Source organism: Microcebus murinus, chromosome 21 (assembly GCF_040939455.1).
Source record: "Microcebus murinus isolate Inina chromosome 21, M.murinus_Inina_mat1.0, whole genome shotgun sequence".
In the NCBI taxonomy this organism is placed as follows: domain Eukaryota; kingdom Metazoa; phylum Chordata; class Mammalia; order Primates; family Cheirogaleidae; genus Microcebus; species Microcebus murinus.
In genome coordinates, this window is record NC_134124.1 from 8,882,472 (window position 1) to 8,906,068 (window position 23,597).

At 42.2% G+C, this 23,597-nt stretch overlaps 3 protein-coding genes across 3 annotated transcripts; all 3 read left to right on the forward strand.

Moving 5' to 3' along the window:
* The first annotated feature begins 2,842 nt into the window (after window positions 1-2,842).
* On the forward strand, window positions 2,843-8,561 carry PCDHB5 (protocadherin beta 5). Its single transcript, XM_012748962.3, has one exon. The coding sequence runs from the start codon at window positions 3,945-3,947 to the stop codon at window positions 6,330-6,332; it is 2,388 nt and encodes a 795-aa protein (XP_012604416.3). The 5' UTR covers window positions 2,843-3,944; the 3' UTR covers window positions 6,333-8,561.
* Window positions 8,562-10,632: 2,071 nt separating this feature from the next.
* LOC105862570 (protocadherin beta-6) lies at window positions 10,633-15,984 on the forward strand. The gene has a single exon (XM_012748958.3). It carries the CDS (start codon window positions 12,360-12,362, stop codon window positions 14,766-14,768), a length of 2,409 nt encoding a protein of 802 aa, XP_012604412.2. The 5' UTR covers window positions 10,633-12,359; the 3' UTR covers window positions 14,769-15,984.
* Window positions 15,985-16,334: 350 nt separating this feature from the next.
* LOC105862579 (protocadherin beta-17) lies at window positions 16,335-20,604 on the forward strand. Its single transcript, XM_075996146.1, has one exon. The coding sequence runs from the start codon at window positions 17,591-17,593 to the stop codon at window positions 19,940-19,942; it is 2,352 nt and encodes a 783-aa protein (XP_075852261.1). The 5' UTR covers window positions 16,335-17,590; the 3' UTR covers window positions 19,943-20,604.
* The last annotated feature ends 2,993 nt before the right edge of the window (window positions 20,605-23,597 follow it).

Here is a 23,597-nt window from a genome sequence, read left to right on the forward strand (position 1 = left end):
ATGTATTAAATGACAAGTAAAAAAATCTGGTAAAAGTTTTTGGCTCTATATTTCAATATCATAAAAATCCAAATTTTCTTTTATTGTTTATGCAAGGAAAATCTAATTTGTACAGACTTGAAAGTCTAATTTGTATAATCACCCAAATGAAACTGGCCAAATAAATACCCAGAATCCACATCATCATTGTATGTATTCATAAAGCATGGGCCATTCCTTACCAGCTAGGACTACTACCATCAAACTCATGTAGAATAGATCAACATTTTAAAATTCAATTATTAGAATTTAGTAGTAAACATGATCTAAATAACTTTCACAGCATCAATACCTTATGAAAATAGGCCAGTTCTGTTGTTACAAGACAAAAATAGAGGCCAAATATCTTGGTAATAACAACAACCATTTCAACAGGCATTTTCTCAAATTCATCTATTGAATGTGCATCTTTTACAATTCCTTTGCTATTGTTTTTAGACACAGCACATAGTGAGTTTTAATACAAGCTGTTTTGGGGGAAGAAATCTACTGAAGGCAATGTAGCACATATTGCTTTAAAACCCCTCTTCCTTTACTATCAAAGCTACAAAATGTATTTTGAATAGTGTTAGGTTAAAAGTTGTGTTTATATTTGGAGGAATTATGCTCCCAGGTTAGATGGATTACCTAGCAGCTGAAAACAGCCATAAAAATGGATTACAATTTAAAAACTATCTGCTTGAAGTAATAAAAAGCATATGATATGATAAGAACTGAATAGGTTAAGATTACTGAGAAGGAATACTCCTGAGAGGAAAAAAATCTGAGGAAGATGAGAACTGACTCCTACAGTCAGTTTTACTCAAAGAAAATTTGCTAAGTCTGAGAACAAACAAGGGGCTGTGGAGAATATATCAAAGTTCTCAGGTGAAGTTCTGGAGGGCCAGGTGCTTACCAGGACTGCAAAGAGCCTAGACTAAGCACAGTGCCTGTTTGGATTAAGGTGATTTGATTAGGCAGGACTCTATTAAGCTAACAGAGGAAAAGGTGAACACTTTCAGGAGGAAGATAATATCTTGATCCTGGACAGCTTTTTGCATATTCAGCATTCAATAGCCACACACACCAACAACTGGATGACATGAAGAAAACCAAGAGAAAAAACAGATAACACAGATGACCCACAGATGAGCCAGATATTAGAATTAACTGACAATGATGTTAAAATAATTATGACTAATATGTAAAAATAAAGAACAATGGGGAAAATAGAGAAAGATAATTTCACTAGAGAATTGAAATTTAAAAGTGGAAATTAATTCTAGAACTAAAAAGGTATAATATCTAAAATTAAAAACACTTAAAATTGTTTAATGTCATAGACATAAAGGAACACAAGATTAGTGGAAGCAAGACAGGGCAATATAAACATCCAAATAGAAGCACAGAGTAAAAAAAAATGAAAAATACAGAAAATAACATTAGTGACATGTGGGACATTTAAAAAACCCTAACATACATACTACTGTAATCCTAGAAGGAAAAGAGAGAATAAGAAAGAGGAATAAATAATATTTGAAGAGATAATGACCACAAATATTCCAAAATTGGTGAAAATCCCTAACCTTTCAAGATACTCAGTGAAACTCAATCTGGATAAATAAAAAAGCACACCTAGGTATATCGTATGAAAATTGCTCAAGACCAAAGTCAAAGACAAAATCTTACAAGGAACCACATTAAAAAAATGACACTTACTTTTAAAGGAGTATCAGTAATATGAAGAGTTGACTTTTCACCAGAAGTCATGAAACCAAAAGACAAAGGAATATCTCTTTAAAGTCCTGAAAGAAAATTACTACTACACTACAATTCTATTACCAGCAAATACATACTCTAATAATGAATGAAGTTTTCAGTCAGAAGCAGAGAGAATTAACCACAGTTACCTGTGCACTAAAAGAAATACTTTTAGTGAAATTTATTAGGCAAAAGGAAAACAGTCCAAAAGAAATCACAGAATTGCAGAAAGAAAAGAACAGCAACAAGAAGGGTAAATATACGTGAATGTCGATTGAATATTGATTATAAAAAGCAACACTCATAATTTCTTAATGGATTGAAATTATATGTAAAATTTAAATTTATAACAATAGTGTAAAAGACAGGTATAAATAGAGTTCAAGAGTTCTAAGGTTTTAAGCATTATTATGGCAGTAGTAAAATTAATAATTTGTATTAGATTCTTGTACATCAAAGATGTATGCTATAATTTCTTGGATAACCACCATAATAACAACATGAAATACTGACAAGGATATGGAGCAACTGGAACTTTTATATTTTGCGTTATTAGTACAATTATTTTTGGAAAATGTGTCACCATATCTGCTCATGCTAAATATATGTGCATACCTTAGTGCACAGAAACCCAACTCCTATGACTATATTAAACATAAATACATACATATGGTCACCAAAAGACATATACAAGTTTCTTCATAGCAGTACTACTCAAAATAGCTCAAAACTGGAGAAAACTTAACGTTTATCAACTGGAGAATGGATAAATAAATCATGGTATATTCACACAACAAAATAATATAAAGGAAAGCAAATAAAACAAATTAGAACAACATGCCACAGGTCTATTTTATTTTATTTTATTTTATTTTATTTTATTTTATTTTATTTTATTTTATCTTATTTTATTTTATTTTAGACAGAGTCTTGCTTTGTTGCCCAGGCTAGAGTGAGTGCCATGGCGTCAGCCTAGCTCACAGCAACCTCAAACTCCTGGGCTCAGGCAATCCTGCTGCCTCAGCCTCCTGAGTAGCTGGTACTACAGGCATGCCCCACCATGCTCGGCTAATTTTTTCTATATATGTTAGTTGGCCAATTAATTTCTTTGTATCTCTAGTAAAGACAGGGTCTCACTCTTGCTCAGGCTGGTTTCGAACTCCCGACCTCGAGCAATCCGCCTGCCTCAGCCTCCTAGGGTGCTAGGATTACAGGCGTGAGCCACCGCGCCGGGCCCACAGGTCAATTTTACAAACATAATATTGAGTGAAAGAATTCAGACAAAAGAGAGAAATAATTTATAATTGTGTATAAGAGTAAAATACATAAATATGTATAAGAGTTCAAGAAAAGGGGAGAAAAACCCCTCTATAGCAATAGAAGTCGGGCTAGTGCTTATTTCTTGAGGAGAGGGTAATAACCATACAATGGCAGGGAAGATTTCTTGGGTTTTGATAGTATTTTATTTTTAATCTAGGTTCTGCTTATGGGAGTGTTTATTTTGTGAAAATTCTTTGGGCTGTACACATATGATTTGTGCCCTTGTCTGGATGTTATACTTCAAATTAAAAGTAATTTTTGTTAAATTTTAGATTTTGTAGATATCCATTATTACTTATTTCTTGAATGTAATCAAGTAAGACAGCCACTAAAGAAAGTTCCTCCATGTACTCAAAAAGTACTTTTAAGGAGAAGACTAAGATATCACTTTAGTTTGTTCTCAAAAGTATTCTTCTTACACTGAAAATTAACTCAGTAAACGTTTATTTAGAACTGCCAAAAGCTAAGAGCTGGAGATACAATTGAGAGCACTTCTATGACTCCAAAGGGTTTGAGGCACGCATCAGGGTTAGAATTGGAATGAAATGGCAAATACTATGTGCAATAGTAAATAAGGACGCCTGGTGGCGCTGCAGGCTAAGAGTGTGAATAATGGGCTCTGCCTATATAACCCAGACGCCATTAAGCTGGGAATCTGAACTCTCAATGCTACCTTAAAAGAAGGAAGCATTTTAAGTAAGATCTAGAGGAGAGATCTTCAGAGAAGGCATGGTTCTGATGCAAATCAGTGAGAAAGGTCGAATTTGAGGCTATTTAACCAAATCATCTGAGTTGGATTGTATACCGAGCCGAAGAAACTGCACCTTCTGGACCAGGTCTGAGCAATGGAGACTGCGCTAGCAAAAACGCCACGGAAAAGGCAAGTCACCTTTCTTGCTCTACTGTTGCTTTTGTGGGAGGCTGGCTCTGAGGCCATTGGGTATTCCATACCAGAAGAAACAGAAAGGGGCTACTTTGTGGCCAACCTGGCAAAAGACCTGGGGCTTGGGGTGGGGGAATTGGCGACCCGGGGCGCGCAAATCCATTACAAAGGAAACAAGCAGCTCCTGCATCTCGATATAAAGACCGGCAATTTGCTTCTGTATGAAAAGCTAGACCGGGAGGTGCTGTGCGGGGCGACAGAACCCTGTGCATTGCATTTCCAACTATTACTGGAAAACCCCGTGCAGTTTTTTCAAGTTGATTTGCAGCTCAGAGATATAAATGACCATTCCCCGGAGTTCCTAGAGAGGGAAATGCTCCTAAAAATCCCAGAGAGTGTCCAGCCAGGGACTGTGTTTCCTTTGAAAATAGCTCAGGACTTCGACGTAGGTAGCAACACTGTTCAGAACTACACAATTAGCCCCAACTCCCACTTTCATGTCGTTACTCATAACCGTGGAGATGGCAGCAAATACCCAGAGCTGGTGTTGGACCGAGCGCTGGACCGAGAGGGGCAGCCTGAGCTCAGTTTAACCCTCACGGCGCTGGATGGGGGGGCCCCGCCCAGGTCCGGGACGATCACGGTACTCGTTGTCGTCTTGGACAATAATGACAATGCCCCTGAGTTTTCGCAGTCGCTCTATGAGGTGCAGGTCCCTGAGAACAGTCCCCTTCACTCCTTAGTCCTGGCTGTCTCCGCCCGGGATCTGGACGCAGGAGCCTATGGGACCGTAGCCTATGCGCTAGTCCAAGGCAATGAGGTGACTCAGCCATTCGTAATAGACGAAACAACAGGAGAAATTCGTCTGAAAAGGGCGTTGGATTTCGAGGCAACTCGATATTATAACGTGGAAATTGTAGCCACAGACGGCGGAGGACTTTCAGGAAAATGCACTGTAGCTATCGAGGTCCTGGACGTGAATGACAACGCCCCGGAACTGACCATGTCCACGCGCACCAGCTCCACTCCAGAAAACTCCCCGGAGACCGTAGTCGCTGTTTTCAGTGTTTCCGATCCAGATTCTGGGGACAATGGAAAAATGGTTTGCTCAATCGACGACGATCTCCCTTTCCTCTTGAAACCCACATTCAAGAACTTTTATACCCTAGTGACACAGAGGCCACTGGACAGAGAGAGCCGAGCCGAGTACAACATCACCATCACGGTCACTGACCTGGGGACTCCCAGGCTGAAGACGGAGCACACCATAACCGTGCAGGTCTCCGACGTCAACGACAACGCCCCCGCCTTCTCCCAAAGCTCCTACACCCTGTTCGTCCCCGAGAACAACAGCCCCGCCCTGCACATCGGCAGCGTCAGCGCCACAGACAGAGACTCGGGCGCCAACGCCCAGGTCACCTACTCGCTGCTGCCGCCCCGCGACCCGCACCTGCCGCTCGCCTCGCTGGTCTCCATCAACGCGGACAACGGGCAGCTGTTCGCCCTGAGGTCGCTGGACTTCGAGGCCCTGCGGGCGTTCGAGTTCCGCGTGGGCGCCGCAGACCGAGGCTCCCCCGCGCTGCGCAGCGAGGCGCTGGTGCGCGTGGCGGTGCTGGACGACAACGACAACCCGCCCTTCGTGCTGTACCCGCCGCAGAACGGCTCGGCGCCCTGCACCGAGCTGCTGCCCAGGGCGGCAGAGGCCGGCTACCTGGTGAGCAAGGTGGTGGCGGTGGACGGCGACTCGGGCCAGAACGCCTGGCTGTCGTTCCAGCTGCTCAAGGCCACGGAGCCCGGGCTGTTCAGCGTGTGGCCGCACAACGGCGAGGTGCGCACCGCCAGGCCGCTGGGCGAGCGCGACGCGGCCAGGCACAGGCTGGTGGTGCTGGTGAGGGACAGTGGCGAGCCCGCGCTGTCTGCCAGCGTCACGCTGCACGTGCTGCTGGTGGACGGCTTCTCGCAGCCCTACCTGCCGCCGCCGGAAGCGGCCCCGGCCCAGGCCCAGGCCGACTCGCTCACCGTCTACCTGGTGGTGGCCTTGGCCGCGGTGTCGTCGCTCTTCCTGTTCTCGGTGCTGCTGTTCGTGGCGGTGCGGCTGTGCAGGAGGGACCGGGCGGCCTCGGGGGGTCGCTGCTCGGTGCCTGAGGGCCGCTTTCCGGGTCACCTGGTGGACGTCAGCGGCGCGGGGACCCTGTCCCAGAGCTACCAGTATGAGGTGTGTCTGACGGGAGACTCTGGGACTGGTGAGTTTAAATTCCTGAAGCCAATAATCCCCAACCTCTGGCCCCAGGGCTCTGGTGAAGAAATGGGGAAAGCTGCTACCTTTCGAAATAGCTTCGGAGTCGATTAGAGATGGGATTATGATGCCAAGTTTTCTGCCATTGACCCCCAACTTACCCAGATATAGAATCTGAGAGTGTCATGGAGACAACGTTCACCTTCAGATTTAGCTACGATTTCCCTTTTTAATGGATTTGTCTATGGAACTTTGTGTTATCCAGTTTTGGAAATTTCAGTTTTACTTCATTGTGTTCATTTGCATAGAGCCCTTCTGAATCCATGCATGCCGTTGATTTTCCCGAGATTTTAACTTTTTGTTGTGTTTGTTTTGATGAACTGTCTTAATAAAATAAAATATTCATTTTATTTTCTATGTATTCTACCCATTCTGTTTCATCAGACTCTCAGTGTATTTGATGCTAACTTATGAAAATAAAAATGTTTTACATCACTTTCTTTATTTTAATTGTTTTGAAGGAATGTGCACCTATGATACTATGAAAAACGTGAGAAGACAGGTAAAATGCAGCACTCTTCTATCTACTCTTTTTTTCCAGCCCTGATTCTTATTGGTAAACTTTTTTTTTTTTTTGAGAGGGACTCTCTCTGTCGTTCAGGCTGGAGTATGGTGGTGTGATCATAACTCACTGTAACCTCAAACTCCTAGGCTCAAGCAATCCTCCAGCCTCAGCCTCCCAAGTAGCTGGGACTACAGAAAAGCAGTACACCTGGCTAATTTTTTAAAACATAATACTCCTTTTAAGTTTAGTCCTTTCATACTCATTGCTATTATATTTGACTGTATAAATATGCCACAGTTTATTATCCATCTTTAGATGGATGTTTTGGTTGGGGCAAAGTTTGGTTGTTACAAATAATACTGCTATGAACATTATTGTATGTACCTTTTTTCATGATTTCCTGTATGATATTGTATGCGTCTTTTGGCAAATCTGTATATGCAGTTTTGTTGGGTATATACGTAGAAGTGTAATCACTCCTTATTTACTAAGTACAAGTTCACTTTTAGTAGACATTTCTCAGTAGTCTTCCAAAGCAGTTATACTGCTTTAAACTGCTATCACCAGTATCTGGATGTACAAGTTTCCCCAATTTTTGCCAGCACCCGGTATTGTCTGTTTTTTAATTTTATCCATCGGCAAGCAATTTTAAACCTGTTTTGTTTCGTTTTGTGTAGCTCTTCTTATATTTACTGTCTTTTTTTTTTTTTTTGAGACAGTATCTCACTCTGTTGCCCAGGCTAAAGTGCTGTGGTGTTGGTCTAGCTCAGAGCAACCTCAAACTCCTGAGTTCAAGTGATCCTCCTGCCTCAGCCTTCCCGGTAGCTGGGACCACAGGCATGTGCCCAGCTAATTTTTTTCTATTTTTAATAGAGACAGGGTCAGAGTCTCACTCTTGCTCAGGTTGGTCTTGAACTCTGGACTTCAATTGATCCTCCTTCCTTGGCCTCCCAGAGTGCTAGGATTATAGGCATGAGCCATCACGCCTGGCCATATATTTACTTTCTTATCACCAAGGAATCTGTTTGTAACTGTTAGGGGCTGAACTGTGTCTCACTTCTCTACCCCTCAAATTCATGTGTTGAAGCCCTAACCCCCATTACCGCAGAATGTGACTGTATTTACAGATAGGCCCTTTAAAGAGGTGATCACATGAAAATGGGTCATCAGGGCAGGCCTTAATTCAGTATGACTGGTGTCCTTATGAGATGAGGAGGTTAGAATGCAGAGAGATACCAGACATGTGCACCCACAGATGGGAGATCATGTGAAGACGCTGGAAGAAGATGGCCATGTATAAACCAAGGAGAGGATCCTCCAAATGAAGCCAATCCTGCCAACACCTTCATCTTGGACTTGTTGCCTCCAGAACTGTGAGGAAACAAATTTCTGTTGTTTAAGCCACCCAGTCTATGGTATTTATAATGGCATCCCTAGAAAACTAATACAGTGACTTTTTCATAAACTTTAGAGAATTAATTTCCTGTTATAATTGCTGAGTACCTAGCACATTTAAAACAACTTCAATCATCCATATTTCACATACAGCTATAGCGCTATTTTCAGGTGCTTCTCTGGTAAAACTGAAAGCTTCATTAATTGTTCCATTAATTACAGTTTCATTTGATTTTTTTTTTTTTTGAGACAGAGTCTCACTTTTGTTGCCCAGGCTAGAGTGAGTGCCATGGCGTCAGCCTAGCTCACAGCAACCTCAAACTCCTGGGCTCAAGCGATCCTCCTGCCTCAGCCTCCCAAGTAGCTGGGACTACAGGCATGCTCCACCATGCCCGGCTAATTTTTTTGTATATATACTTTAGTTGGTCAATTAATTTCTTTCTATTTTTAGTAGAGACGGGGTCTCGCTCAGGCTGGTTTCGAACTCCCGACCTCAAGCAATCCGCCCGCCTCAGCCTCCCAGAGTGCTAGGATTACAGGCGTGAGCCACCACGCCCGGCCTCATTTGATTTTTTGTATGAAAAAAGGAATAGCATTCTTTTTCTCCCTCTTATATCTATTTTTCTCTTATACTTTCCAACCTCTCTCAGTTGAATATCTACTTTTACATTTTATGTCTTTACAACCATAGCTTTACATCTTCTTTATAACCATAGCTAAAAATTCCTTGTCTATAGATATTTCAGAACCTGAAAATAAATATCAACATTTTTCTTTTAAAGAAAAATAATGAATGCCCTGTAGCCAAAAATCACCAAGAACACACCGTGCCATAACAAAATTGGGTTTATCTTACAAAGGTGTTACAGAATTTGCGCTTGTGTTAAGTGATTTTGGGGAGGGTTCAAAAAAGTATGGGCTAGTTCTGGATTGGATGCTTTCAGAAAATGAGGATAGTTCTATGATTGGGTATCTTAATGAATTTTATTTAGGAGGTGGGAAGAATAAAATGAAATTAAAGCCATAATTGGTAAAGAAGCAGCATTCATTCATATTAACAAAGGAATCTTTTTTGTTTTATTTTGTTTTGCTTTGTCTTTTCTGATATTTGTTGTTTGGACAATGTTTTTGTATCTGCTCAAGCATGAAGTAATTTTATTTTGGTCTTGCTCCATCAAGTCATAATGGTCTTTTCTGATGTTAGTACTCTAAGTATTGTTTTTGCTCAACAGAAGAAGATCATGGCCTACATGTGAGTGACAGGAGAATTTCTGGTTTTCAGGAACTGATTCTCTCTTTCTCAAAATACAGCTTATTGCAGAGTCATATTACTCAGTGATAAGGATGATGTGTATGTTCTTTGGATCTGATGTTGTGCTTCCTGTGCCATTGAAAATAGAATGTTCCTAAGATCAAGATCAAATAGATTCATCATTTAACATATATTTTTTCTTTTTTAAAAACTGATAACCAGAGAGAGAGAAGATTCATCATCTTAAACTTTTTCAGTAGGCTTTACCATATTTTCAAAATCTCAAACAATAATTCAGCTTCTCATATTTCCTACCTAAAGCCCTCTGTCTTTCTGCTTCCATGTGGACTCAATGATCTGTAAGTCTGTACAAAACTGTCAACTTGTCTTCATACCTCTCCTGGTTGAGTCCATTGTTTAATAGATCCCTTATCTTCTTTCTTTTTTACTTTTATTCCTTCCCTTTGCCACAGTATGTCCTGAAGTGGCTTCCTAAAAGAGAGTTCAGAAAAAAGAAACTTTCCATATCTCTGCAAGTGTGAAAATTCATTTAATCTTCCTTTATAGTTGATTGATGATTTGGCCAGATATAAAGTTCTTGCTTGGAAATTGAAAATCATTAATGTATTGATTCACAATTTTTCATAAGAAATCTTATGCCTATTTTCTTCTTGATCTTTTCTGTTTTCTCTCTCTCTATATATATATATATACACACACACATATGTGTATGTGTATGCACGTATCTGTCTCCCTCTTTTCCTCTCAGTCTTAGAATTTTTTCTTCCTTTTAGGTAACTTGAATTTTATAATAGTCTCATAATCTTCTTCATTCATTTGCTGGACATTTGATGTACTTATGCATTCTAACAATTCATACCTTTTCATCTATGTGATTATTTCATCTCAACTATTATTTTCTTAATAATTGTATCCCTAATTTTACCTTGTTATTTCTTTCTGGGACTTGTGCTGATCAGATATTGAATATTCTCAATTATGTCTCTGTTTATATTTCTCCTTTATTTTTGTTTCTTTAGCTTTTCCTCTATAATCTTAAGTCTTTTGCTTTATTTTTGAGTATTTCTAATATTTTTTTTATTTTAGGGGCATATTTAAATCCCAAAGAACTTTCTTGTTATTAAACATTATTATATATTATAGACTCCTATTATTACTATATTCTTTCTATGTACTTGGCTGTTTTCTAAATATTTTATACATATCTCATTTAATTCTCAAAATAATGCTTCCATTGATTCCTCATTTTCAAGAAGAACAAACTGGAACACAGCGGTACAGAAACTTGCACAAGGCCACTGTCCTAATCAGTTCAAGCTGCTGTAACAAAGTCCCATAGACCAGGTAGTTTATAAAAAACAGAAATTTATTTCTCAAAGTGCTGGGGGCTAGAAGTCTGAAATCAGGGTGCCAGCATGATTAGGTCCTGGTGAAGGCTCTTTTCTAGGTTGCAGACTGCTGACCTGTTGTATCATCCCATGGCAGAAAGAGGGCAAAAAAGCTCCCTGGGGTCCCTTTTATAAAGGCACTAATCCTATTCAGCAGGGCCACTCCCTTATGACCTAATTACCTCTCAATAAATAAGAAATCAATCTGAAATGAATTGTGTTTGGCATATTTTGTATTCTTGTAGGTGCACTGACCTATTCCATACATTTTCAGGATATTTAGAGCCACATTTTCCAATTTATCTGGGCAGAAACTGGTGAAATAGGAATAAATATAGTCATGATATTCCATCATTAATTCCATGGTATTCACTCAAATGTAGTTCACCTTTTTTGGCCTCTATTTGTAGGAACTAGTGTCCTTGCTGTGAGAGGGTGGTGGAGGTAATTCTTGAATGCTTGTTTTCTGCACTGCATCATATTCTTACAACAGGGTAATATATTTGGACCTTGATTAATTAATTAATGTAAGGAATGAATTTGGCAAAAAAAGGAATAAATTTCAAAAGCCTCTTAAAACCACATCCAACTCTATCCATACAAAAATGAAGTAGGGTCCTAAAATGCTTAAGACAATGATTTGATTGTTCCTGGTGCCTCTTTTAAATAATTTCACTTGCTTAGGTCTTTCTATCATAAGTACTTCTTGGTCTCAATTTTCCTCCTAATAGCCTAATTGTTCTTTTTTACTATCTTGGCATAGCCACTTAACAAAGTAACTTTGTTTTTCATGCTACTTATAGAGAATTGGTTTTTTATTTTACTATTAATGTTGCTAACAAGCGTCTACATTTTGTATAGTGTGTTGATCTGTTCGTTGAGACAATTAAATAGTGTACCTCTTGGACTTGCAAATTACACTCGTCATCAGAGATAAAATGCACTGCCAAATCAAAGTTGATTGTAGGAAGTTTTCTACATTACCTGAAGTAGTGATGCTTAAATGTTGCTATGCATGAGAATCACTTAAGGAGAAAGATAGTATACTTCAATCTTTCTCCTTATTTAGCACCACCAGAGAATTTGATTCAAGATGTGGAGGGGAGCCGGGAATTGGCTTTAAAAAGTGCAAAAACCCAATATTCCCAAGCCATTCTTTATGTATGTGGTTCACACACTGAGTTTGAGAAACACTGACTCGACCCAAAAGTCTTTATGATGCTCAGATTTCTTAAATGGCATCACTGTGAAAACTCCTCATGAAGTTATTGATTTGGACGCGTGGTGGCGGTGCAGGCTAAGAGAGCGAGTAAAAGCTCTGCGGATTCAGGGGACTCCATTTTACCCAGAAGCCAGGTAAAAATACAGAACACATTTAGAGCTAAAGCTAAGACAGACGTGTCCGGGAAGGCAGTCGTCCCCAGACAAGTTGAAAGAACAAATTTAAAAGTCTATAGCAAAAACATTTCGGAGGGTCGTCTCCGGATGTGGTGATTGGGAGCTGAAGAGGATTTTCTCCTATGGAATCAGTCCGAACAATAGAGATGGTGCATACAAAAGAACAGCGCGCGGGAAGGCAAGTGGCCATCTTCATTTTATTGATGCTTTTGCGGGAGGTGGGTTCAGAATCGATTCAGTACTCAGTGCTGGAGGAGACAGAGAGTGGCACGTTTGTAGCCAACTTGACAAAGGACCTGGGACTTGGGGTGGGAGAGCTGGCCGCACGGGGCGCCCGGGTGGTTTTCAAGGGGAACAGACAGCACTTGCGGCTTGACCCACAGACCCACGATTTGCTGCTAAACGAAAAGCTGGACCGGGAGGAGCTGTGCGGTCCCGCGGAGCCGTGTGTGCTTCCTTTCCAAGTGCTGCTGGAGAAGCCTTTGCAGTTTTTTCAGGCTGCCTTGCGAGTCAGAGATATAAATGACCACGCCCCAGAGTTCCCTTCTAGAGAGATGACCCTGAGAATATCGGAAGTTACTGCGCCAGGAAAGACATTTCCCTTAAAAATGGCAAACGATTTAGACGTTGGCAGCAACAGCCTTCAGAGCTACAGAATCAGCTCCAATCCTCACTTCCACGTTCTCACCCGCGACCGCAGCGACGGCAGGAAGTCCCCGGAGCTGGTGCTGGACGAGGCTTTGGACCGCGAGGAGCAGCCTCGGCTCAGGCTAACGCTCACCGCGCTGGATGGCGGGTCTCCGCCCAGGTCAGGAACCTCGGAGATTCACATCCAGGTTTTGGACAGCAATGACAACGCCCCTGAGTTTGCTCAGGAACTCTACGAGGCGCAAGTCCCTGAGAACAGCCCCCTCGGCTCTCTGGTTATTGCGGTCTCAGCCAGAGACTTAGACGCGGGATCCTTTGGGGAGGTTTCCTATGCCCTATTTCAAGTCGATGACGTCAACCAACCCTTCGAAATAAACACAATCACAGGAGAAATTCGACTGAGAAAGGCTTTGGATTACGAGGAATTTCAGTCTTATCACGTGGATATTGAGGCCACAGATGGTGGGGGCCTAACAGGAAAATGCTCTGTAGTCCTGAAGGTCCTGGACGTGAATGACAACGCCCCTGAACTGACCATGTCGTCGCTCATAAGCCCCATCCCTGAAAACTTGCCAGAGATCACAGTGGCAGTTTTCAGTGTTTCAGATGCAGATTCTGGACATAACCAACAGGTGATTTGTTCTATAGAGAACAATCTCCCCTTTATTCTAAGACCTTCCGTGGACAATTTTTACACTCTGGAAACAGAAGGCGCGCTGGACAGAGAGAGCCGAGCTGAGTACAACATCACCATCACGGTCACCGACTTGGGGACACCTAGACTGAAAACCCAACACAGCATAACCGTGCTGGTCTCCGACGTCAACGACAACGCCCCCGCCTTCTCCCAACCCTCCTACACCCTGTTCGTCCCCGAGAACAACAGCCCCGCCCTGCACATCGGCAGCGTCAGCGCCACAGACAGAGACTCGGGCGCCAACGCCCAGGTCACCTACTCGCTGCTGCCGCCCCGCGACCCGCACCTGCCGCTCGCCTCGCTGGTCTCCATCAACGCGGACAACGGGCAGCTGTTCGCCCTGAGGTCGCTGGACTTCGAGGCCCTGCGGGCGTTCGAGTTCCGCGTGGGCGCCGCAGACCGAGGCTCCCCCGCGCTGCGCAGCGAGGCGCTGGTGCGCGTGGCGGTGCTGGACGACAACGACAACCCGCCCTTCGTGCTGTACCCGCCGCAGAACGGCTCGGCGCCCTGCACCGAGCTGCTGCCCAGGGCGGCAGAGGCCGGCTACCTGGTGAGCAAGGTGGTGGCGGTGGACGGCGACTCGGGCCAGAACGCCTGGCTGTCGTTCCAGCTGCTCAAGGCCACGGAGCCCGGGCTGTTCAGCGTGTGGCCGCACAATGGCGAGGTGCGCACCGCCAGGCCGCTGGGCGAGCGCGACGCGGCCAGGCACAGGCTGGTGGTGCTGGTGAGGGACAGTGGCGAGCCCGCGCTGTCTGCCAGCGTCACGCTGCACGTGCTGCTGGTGGACGGCTTCTCGCAGCCCTACCTGCCGCCGCCGGAAGCGGCCCCGGCCCAGGCCCAGGCCGACTCGCTCACCGTCTACCTGGTGGTGGCCTTGGCCGCGGTGTCGTCGCTCTTCCTGTTCTCTGTGCTGCTGTTCGTGGCGGTGCGGCTGTGCAGGAGGGACCGGGCGGCCTCGGGGGGTCGCTGCTCGGTGCCTGAGGGCCGCTTTCCGGGCCACCTGGTGGATGTCAGCGGCGCGGGGACCCTGTCCCAGAGCTACCAGTATGAGGTGTGTCTGACCGGAGGTTCAGGGACTAGCGAGTTCAAATTTCTGAAGCCGATTATCCCCAACTTCGCTCCTCAAGGACCTGGGAGGGAAATGGAGGAAAGCTCCACCTCTGGCAATAGCTTCCCATTCAGTTAAGTACTGGAGTATTCTATAATCCTAACCCTACTTAGTAAGTTCGGAAATCTCTTTTAACTTAAAGTTACATGGTATTGATGCATGTTATTGATGGTCTATTTCTTGCTTAATTTACCTCTGTTCTTTAGGTTTAATCTTTTTAAAGATACTAGCAATGCACAGTATTTTCTCTATTCATGCTTAGTAGTTTTTTATTACTTCACTGGACTGTATTTGACAATCTGAGTAAAAAGTAAAACTTTATTTGCATAATTAAAATACTTTTAATTAAATTACATATCCTTTTAACAAAAACATATTTCAAAGCACTTAAGTAAAATTGTTTTTCCAGGTATTAGTGGCACTTGTTTCACTATTTCTATGTAGGACAATATAAAAATGTGAGTATTTGTTATTATTTCATCTTCCAATGTAAGTCTCATTTTGGGCTAACTCCTAAGTGAGTAACACGATAAACACTAAGGTTGGCTAAATGCTAAGATATTCATTCATACTTATGTGTATTTCAATATACCATAATAGTCAATACATATTTTCTATGAATATAGACTTTAGTGAAGTGTCAACACATTAAATTACAGTTTGTGAACCTCATGTAAGTACATGATGGTCTGTTTTTAAAAACATTGAACCAATTATAATATAAATGCTCAATAAATATTTGCTGAATGTTACAAACATTCCAGTAGTCAATTTTTTAAAAAAATATATTTTCTATGACTAAAGAAATGCTAATATCCTTTGTACAATAATATACTCTTTGGTGAAATTACTAAATATCACTGCTTAGTTAAATCATTCTTTTGCTTTTCTTCAAAACAGAAAACACTCTTTTGCTGGCCCTATGCTCTATTACAGAATATAAAATCCTTGAGAGCACATTTTATCTCATCTTTTTCTAACAATTTGAAAGCTGAAAGGTATTGTTTTGTAAAATCCAACTATTTTTTTCAAATTCCTCCTTTCACTCTCCCGGGCTTCTCTATGTGACATCTGCCAACATCTAAATAAGGTATTTGTGGCAGGTTATTAGGTAATGTCAGATTTTCTCTTCTAGTGCTGCATAAGCATCATTTGCTTTATTAACCATAAAACCATTTACTTTCACAATTTAGCTCATATTTGGTCTTATTTGTGTCAGTTATATTTGCGCTATTTTATTAAAAATCCCTCTTTTCAACTTTCTATCAAAGACAGGCAATTTATACTAAAGTAACAATTAACTGATTATTTTATTTCTATTCTTTTTTTTTTTTTTTTTGAGACAGAATCTCGCTTGTTGCCCAGGCTAGAGTGAGTGCCGTGGCGTCAGCCTAGCTCACAGCAACCTCAAATTCCTGGGCTCAAGCAATCCTCCTGCCTCAGCCTCCCGAGTAGCTGGGACTACAGGCATGTGCCACCATGCCCGGCTAATTTTCTATATATATTAGTTGGCCAATTAATTTCTTTCTATTTATAGTAGAGATGGGGTCTTGCTCTTGCTCAGGCTGGTTTCGAACTCCTGACCTCGAGCATTCCACCCGCCTCAGCCTCCCAGAGTGCTAGGATTACAGGTGTGAGCCACCGCGCCCGGCTTTATTTCTATTCTTAAAATAGAACTGGGCTTAACTAAACCATATTCAAGTGTGTTTCGTGTCTAGATAAGTGAACTGGCATGGATGATTACCAACTGGTTCAATGAGTGTAGGGGACAGTTACTGTTTTGTATTCTCAGATATTTACCCTCCCCTCCTTGAAATATCATTCTTCTTTTTTGGTGGGATTTGCTTTTTTCACTATTCTCACTCCAGTCACATGACTTTAGTTGGAGCAGTGGTGTTTTTCAATATCCCCATCTGCACAGTTCCAGAGTATGTACACTGGATCCGTCCTTTCTGAAGCAGACAGGTCAAAACCCTTCCCCAGAAAGTATTTTTTTTTACTTCATTTAATTTATTGTCTTCTTCGTGTTTTTGTAGAAAAGACATTGTCTAAATTCTGAGCATATACTGATTTTTAATAAAACAAATGGCCATTTCCTCTCAACTTCACTGGGCATTGCATGAACTTAATTTATGGAGGAAAATAATTTCCAAAGGCTACGTAGACAGAGACTGACAAGAAATAAGATTTTTGTTTTCTTTCAGGAGTTACAGATGCATTGCAATTTGGGAATAGAAACTGGATGTTAAAAATTCATAATTTCTTTTAAAACAATAGAACAAATTAGTATTTTTGTAACAGAATATAAACCTAAGAGCAAAGATTTTTTGTGTGTTTTATTTACTGTATTATCTCAAGAAATTGGGCGAATACCCACAGAGATAAATACTTGTTAAATGAAGAAATGAATTTGCCTTGAGCAGAGCAGTTTCGTACACTGAACCTGTACCTTTATAAGGAAGATGAATATAGACAGAGACGGTAATTTTGCTGTCACCACTGTTGTTAGCTGCCCAAACAAGACTGCTTAATAGGCGGGGGAAGAGGGAGTATATAACAGGCGAGGCCCTAAAAATGCAGCACGCCTTATGTTTTAGCTATTAACAGAGTGCTTTGAAATGAAAATTATCTGAAGTTGTAAAGCAGAACGCTTGGTGGCGCTGCAGGCTAAGAGAGTGAAAACAGCAGCCTAAGTGACTTAAAAGCCTTGCGGTTTCCGGCAGCTCGAAAAGGAAGTATTTTTCACCACTGGGGAAAGAAGGTTTGAGAGAGGCAGACCACCCATGTCAGTCCGTGTTAAAAAAAGAAGTAACTCAAGATATTTAAACCAAGATAGCTCAGTTGGCTGTTAAGCGATTATTTTGTGATTAAATACTGCATCTTTTGGACCCGGAGGAGCGATGGAGACGCCGCTCCCCAAAGCGCTGGCGAAAAGGCAAGTGGCCGCCATTATTTTCCTATTTCTATTGTGGGAGGCGGGCGGTGCTACCCTCAAGTATTCCCTTCTAGAGGAGAGAGAGAGCGGCTCTTTTGTGGCCAACCTAGCAAAAGATCTGGGGCTGAGTGTAGGGGAGCTGGCTGCGCGGGGAGCCCGGATTCTTTCGAAAGGGAACAGACGGCATTTGCAACTCGAACAGAAGAGCGGGGATTTGCTCCTAAAAGAAAGATTGGACCGGGAGGAGTTGTGCGGTGACGCGGATCCATGTATATTGCATTTCCAGGTATTACTGAAAAACCCAGTGCAGCTTATTCAAGGTGAGCTGCAGGTCCAAGATGTAAATGACCATGCCCCAGAATTCTTGGAAAGTGAAATACTCCTAAAAATCCCTGAAAGCAGCCACCCAGGGACTCCGTATCCTTTGAATATAGCTCAAGATTTGGATGCAGGTGGCAACACAGTTCAGAACTATATCATTAGCACCAACCCCCATTTCCACCTTGTCACCCGCAATCACAGCGATGGCAGGAAATACCCAGAGCTGGTCCTGGACAAAGCCCTGGACCGAGAGGAGCAGCCTGAGATCAGGTTGACCCTCACCGCCATGGATGGTGGGTCACCGCCCAGGACTGGGACTTCCCAGGTTCTCATCGTGATCCTGGACATCAATGACAACAGCCCTGAATTTGCTCAGAGGCTCTATGAAGCGCAGGTTCCAGAGAACAGCCGCGTGGGTTCCCTTGTCATCACTGTCTCTGCGAGAGATTTAGATGCTGGGACCCACGGGGAGCTCTCCTACTCGTTTTTCCAATCCTCAAATCAAGTCATTCAGGCCTTTGAAATAAACACGGTCACAGGAGAAATTAGATTAAAAAAGGTGTTGGATTTTGAGGAAATTCGATCTTACCATATGGAAATTGAGGCCTCAGACGGTGGGGGTCTTTCAGGAAAATGCACCGTAGTCATAGAAGTGATGGATGTGAACGACAACGCCCCTGAGCTGACCATGTCTTTACTCATCAGCGATATCCCAGAAAACTCCCCAGAAACTGTGGTTGCTATTTTCAGAATTTCAGACCCGGACTCTGGGGACAACGGGAAAATGATATGTTCCATCGAAGACCATCTCCCCTTCCTTCTAAAACCTACTGTAGAGAATTTCTATACCTTGGTAACAGAAGGAGCGCTGGACAGAGAAACGAGAGCCGAGTACAACATCACCGTCACCGTCACTGACTTGGGGACTCCCAGGCTGAAGACGGAGCACACCATAACCGTGCTGGTCTCCGACGTCAACGACAACGCCCCCGCCTTCTCCCAAAGCTCCTACACCCTGTTCGTCCCCGAGAACAACAGCCCCGCCCTGCACATCGGCAGCGTCAGCGCCACAGACAGAGACTCGGGCTCCAACGCCCAGGTCACCTACTCGCTGCTGCCGCCCCGCGACCCGCACCTGCCGCTCGCCTCGCTGGTCTCCATCAACGCGGACAACGGGCAGCTGTTCGCCCTGAGGTCGCTGGACTTCGAGGCCCTGCGGGCGTTCGAGGTCCGCGTGGGCGCCGCAGACCGAGGCTCCCCCGCGCTGCGCAGCGAGGCGCTGGTGCGCGTGGCGGTGCTGGACGACAACGACAACCCGCCCTTCGTGCTGTACCCGCCGCAGAACGGCTCGGCGCCCTGCACCGAGCTGCTGCCCAGGGCGGCAGAGGCCGGCTACCTGGTGAGCAAGGTGGTGGCGGTGGACGGCGACTCGGGCCAGAACGCCTGGCTGTCGTTCCAGCTGCTCAAGGCCACGGAGCCCGGGCTGTTCAGCGTGTGGCCGCACAATGGCGAGGTGCGCACCGCCAGGCCGCTGGGCGAGCGCGACGCGGCCAGGCACAGGCTGGTGGTGCTGGTGAGGGACAGTGGCGAGCCCGCGCTGTCTGCCAGCGTCACGCTGCACGTGCTGCTGGTGGACGGCTTCTCGCAGCCCTACCTGCCGCCGCCGGAAGCGGCCCCGGCCCAGGCCCAGGCCGACTCGCTCACCGTCTACCTGGTGGTGGCCTTGGCCGCGGTGTCGTCGCTCTTCCTGTTCTCGGTGCTGCTGTTCGTGGCGGTGCGGCTGTGCAGGAGGGACCGGGCGGCCTCGGGGGGTCGCTGCTCGGTGCCTGAGGGCCGCTTTCCGGGCCACCTGGTGGATGTCAGCGGCACGGGGACCCTGTCTCAGAATTATCAGTATGAAGTTTACCTGGAAGGAAGCTCTGAGACTAGTGAGTTCAAGTTTCTTAAACCAATATTCCCCAACTTCTTGGATGAAGGGGTTGGTAGGCACATGTAGGAAAACTACAAGGTTAGGAATCATTCAAGGTTTAATTAGGAATCTAACTGACAACACATAGTGATAGATCATAGAATTCACTAATAGTCCCAATCCGCTCGTTTACATAGAGCCAGGTATTCACACATAAGTAATTATTGTCATATTTATAGTTATTTCAACCTGCTGAATTATTTATATTTCCTCTATTTTTTATTGTTGTTGTTAGCCATCTCACATATTCCATGTGCACTCAATAGCAGAGAAATTGTGTTTCTTAGGATTGTTGTTGTTGTTGTTGCTATTTGGTCAGTTTTTGGAAGCCACAGGGGTTTTCAGGTTCCCGATCTTTGAGCTTGTTCATTGATGTTCTATTATGAATAAGAGAATTGTGTTCCAAACTTTCTGATTATCATCAGCATGAATCTAATTCTATTGTAAATATGGTTTTCAGTTTTAAAAATAATTTTCATTTATTCAAAACTTTTAGTAATTTTGTAAATTGTTGGATTTCTGTTGTGTTGTTTCAAAACCACTATTCTTCCCTCAAATGAACCAGTATTTTATCTGGATGGTGTTTTCTTAATTGAGTATTTTCTTTCAAAATTGATATTATTTAATTAGACCATCCGCTGTTATTCTAAAGGATTCACTTTCTGTTACATTAAAAAATAGTAGAAAAAGTTGGTAGACTTGTGATTACTTTCTGATAGTAAATTGTTTTGGTATGGAAATAATAATTCTTATTCTTTCAGATAATGTATAGGTGAATAATTCAAACCTATGCAGTAAGCACAAAAGAGAAAGCAAACTAATATCATATTCCACCATTCAGAAATTAAGTCAACATAATTCTGAAATATTTCTATGAATGTATATAAGAATAAATAGATGGAAACAATTTTATAAAATTGATCTATAATAAATTAATAGCTTCTAATTAAAACTATCAGATTGAATATAATAAAACAGAAATGAAACTATAGAACTTGCTTCAGCTTAGATAAATAATCCCTATAAGGTCAAAAAACAAAATTATCATGCATATTAAGATATTAGCATTACTTAGCTGCCTGCTTAAAATGAGCAAATATGTTTATATCTCCCTTCTTTCCTCACCTTACTTACACCTTTTGTGTTTTATATATATTGTTACCTTATCAATATTTATAACATTTACAATGTGTTTTGAAAGGATAGTTCCCATAATTGTTTAGACACTTTATATTTTTAAAAAATTTAATTTGAAGTCATATAATTCTACACTTTTCAATTTCATTCAAGTGAGACTGCCCAGAGACAACCACATTGATGCTTTTAACTGTTTTTTTCCCACATTTACTTCCATATTTCTAAATCGCATGCTTATAAAATGCTTTCTTTCAAATTTTTGTTTTGGTCTAACCTCTTTTGAAAAATTTCTGCTCATGTCCTTTCCCTACTTTTTAATGGGGTTGTTTGCTTTTTTTCTTTCTGGTTTTCCTGAGTTTTATATAGATTCTAGTTATCAGCCCTATATCAGATGTATAGCATGCAAATATCTTCTCTCATTCCATAGGCTGTGTAGTCATTCTAGTGATAGTTTCTTTGGCTGTGTAGAAGCTTTTTAATTTAATCAGGTCCCATTTATTTTTGTTGTTGCTGTGATTGCTTCTGGGGTCTTCTTCATAAATTCTTTGCCTAGGTTGATGTCTATAACAGTTTTCCCAGTGTATCAACGTTTTCGTCTAGAATTCTTATGGTTTCATGCCTAGGTTTAAGTCTTGTTAGCCATTGCAAGTTGATTTTTGTGAGAAGTGAGAGGTGTGGGTCCTATTTCAGTCTTCTATATGTGTCTATCCGATTTCCCAGCACCATTTATTGAATACAGATTCTTTTCCCTAGTGTGTGTTCTTGTCTGCTTTGTCAAAGATTAGATGGCTATATGAGGATGGTTTTATATCTGGATTCTAAGTCCTGTTCCATTGATCTATTTCTGTTCTTATGCCAGTACCATGCTGAATTATTGCCAAATTTTCTAAAGTCTAAAGCTCCTAAATTTTGTGTTTAAAGTTGTAAAAATATCTGTCAGTTCCATTCTTTTCTCTTGGAGCTGTCCTGGAGCTATTCAGATTCTTGCTCAACTGTACACTATTTGTTCTGTAGACCTATCGTACAGCTGGCAGTTTGCTTTACCCACTAACCTGGGAATATTTTCTGTCCCTCCTCTATTTGATTTCATTTTATGGATTTTGTGTCTTCCTCTTGTTTAGTTTACTCCCTTGACTTATTGAAGAATATTTGGTAGTAAATTTATTGAGAGCTTGAATATCTAAAATTTTCAGATGTCAAAAAATCTAATGTCTATTTAAAGAGCTTGTTAAATGTAGAATTATAGATTAAGAATTATTTGGCATTAGCATTTGAAGGTATTCCTCCACTGTCTTTAATCTCCAATGTTATGATGTTCATCAACATTCTGATTTCCAATTCTTTTCTGAAAACCTTTGCTTCTCCTGTAGATCCCTGGTTCTCAACCCCACAAAATTTTGCCACCAAGCAATATTTGCCAATGTCTGGAAATATTTTTGACTGTCACAGCTGCCAATAGTGCTTAGACTGAAAAACTTAACTCTAGATAAATTACAGTTCTTATATTTATCTCTGAAAAATTTAACTCTAGATAAATTACAGTTCTTATATTTATCTCCATTATTATAGAATTTCATCGTGTCATAGCATAAGAATTTTGTCATTTGTTGTACTAGTTATTCAATGGGACTTGTCAATCTTGAGATGTATTCTTCTGACTAGGACAGGGTTGGATTTTCTACTTTAAAAAATTATTTCCTCCATTCAATTTTTTAATTCTATAACTCCTGTTAGTTGTATACTGATCTCCTTGATTGATATTTCATTTTTCTTATCCTTTTTCTATTTACTATCTTCTGTCTTTATTTCCCTGGACCTTAGTACTAGATTTTCTCAACTGTTTTTCATCCTTGTCACTAAATTTTAAACTTTTGCTATCAAAGTTTTATTTTCAACAAGCTCTTTCTTATTCTTTGAATGTTTCTTTATATAGCAGCCTTTTAGTTTTTAAATTTTTTGGTGAGTGTAATTCACAAAGCATAAAATTCATCTTTTAAAAAATTGAAGGCCGGGCGCGGTGGCTCATGCCTGTAATCCTAGCACTCTGGGAGGCCGAGGCGGGTGGATTGCTCAGGGTCAGGAGCTTGAAACCAGCCTGAGCAAGAGCAAGACCCTGTCTCTACTATAAATAGAAAGAAATTAATTGGCCAACTAATATATATAGAAAAAATTAGCCGGGCATGGTGGCGCATGCCTGTAGTCCCAGCTACTTGGGAGGCTGATGCAGCAGGATTGCTTGAGCCTAGGAGATTGAGGTTGCTGTGAGCTAGGCTGATGCCACAGCACTTACTCTAGCCTGGGCAACAAAGAGAGACTCTGTCTCAAAAAAAAAAAATTGAGTTCAGTGGTAGTATATTCAAAAGGCTCTATAATTATTACCACTATCTAATTCCAGAACATTTTCACATTTTCATCACCCCAAAAAGAAACCTGGTATCCACTAGTAGTCACTCCCCATTTCTTCCTCCCTCCAGCCCCTAGCAACCACTAATCAACTTTCTGTCTCTTCGGATTTGCCTGTTTTGGACATTTCATATAAATGGAG

Bases quoted from the DNA above. Each gene is read 5' to 3' on its own strand.
- PCDHB5 (XM_012748962.3), top strand. From the start codon at position 3,945: ATGGAGACTGCGCTAGCAAAAACGCCACGGAAAAGGCAAGTCACCTTT.
- LOC105862570 (XM_012748958.3), top strand. From the start codon at position 12,360: ATGGAATCAGTCCGAACAATAGAGATGGTGCATACAAAAGAACAGCGC.
- LOC105862579 (XM_075996146.1), top strand. From the start codon at position 17,591: ATGGAGACGCCGCTCCCCAAAGCGCTGGCGAAAAGGCAAGTGGCCGCC.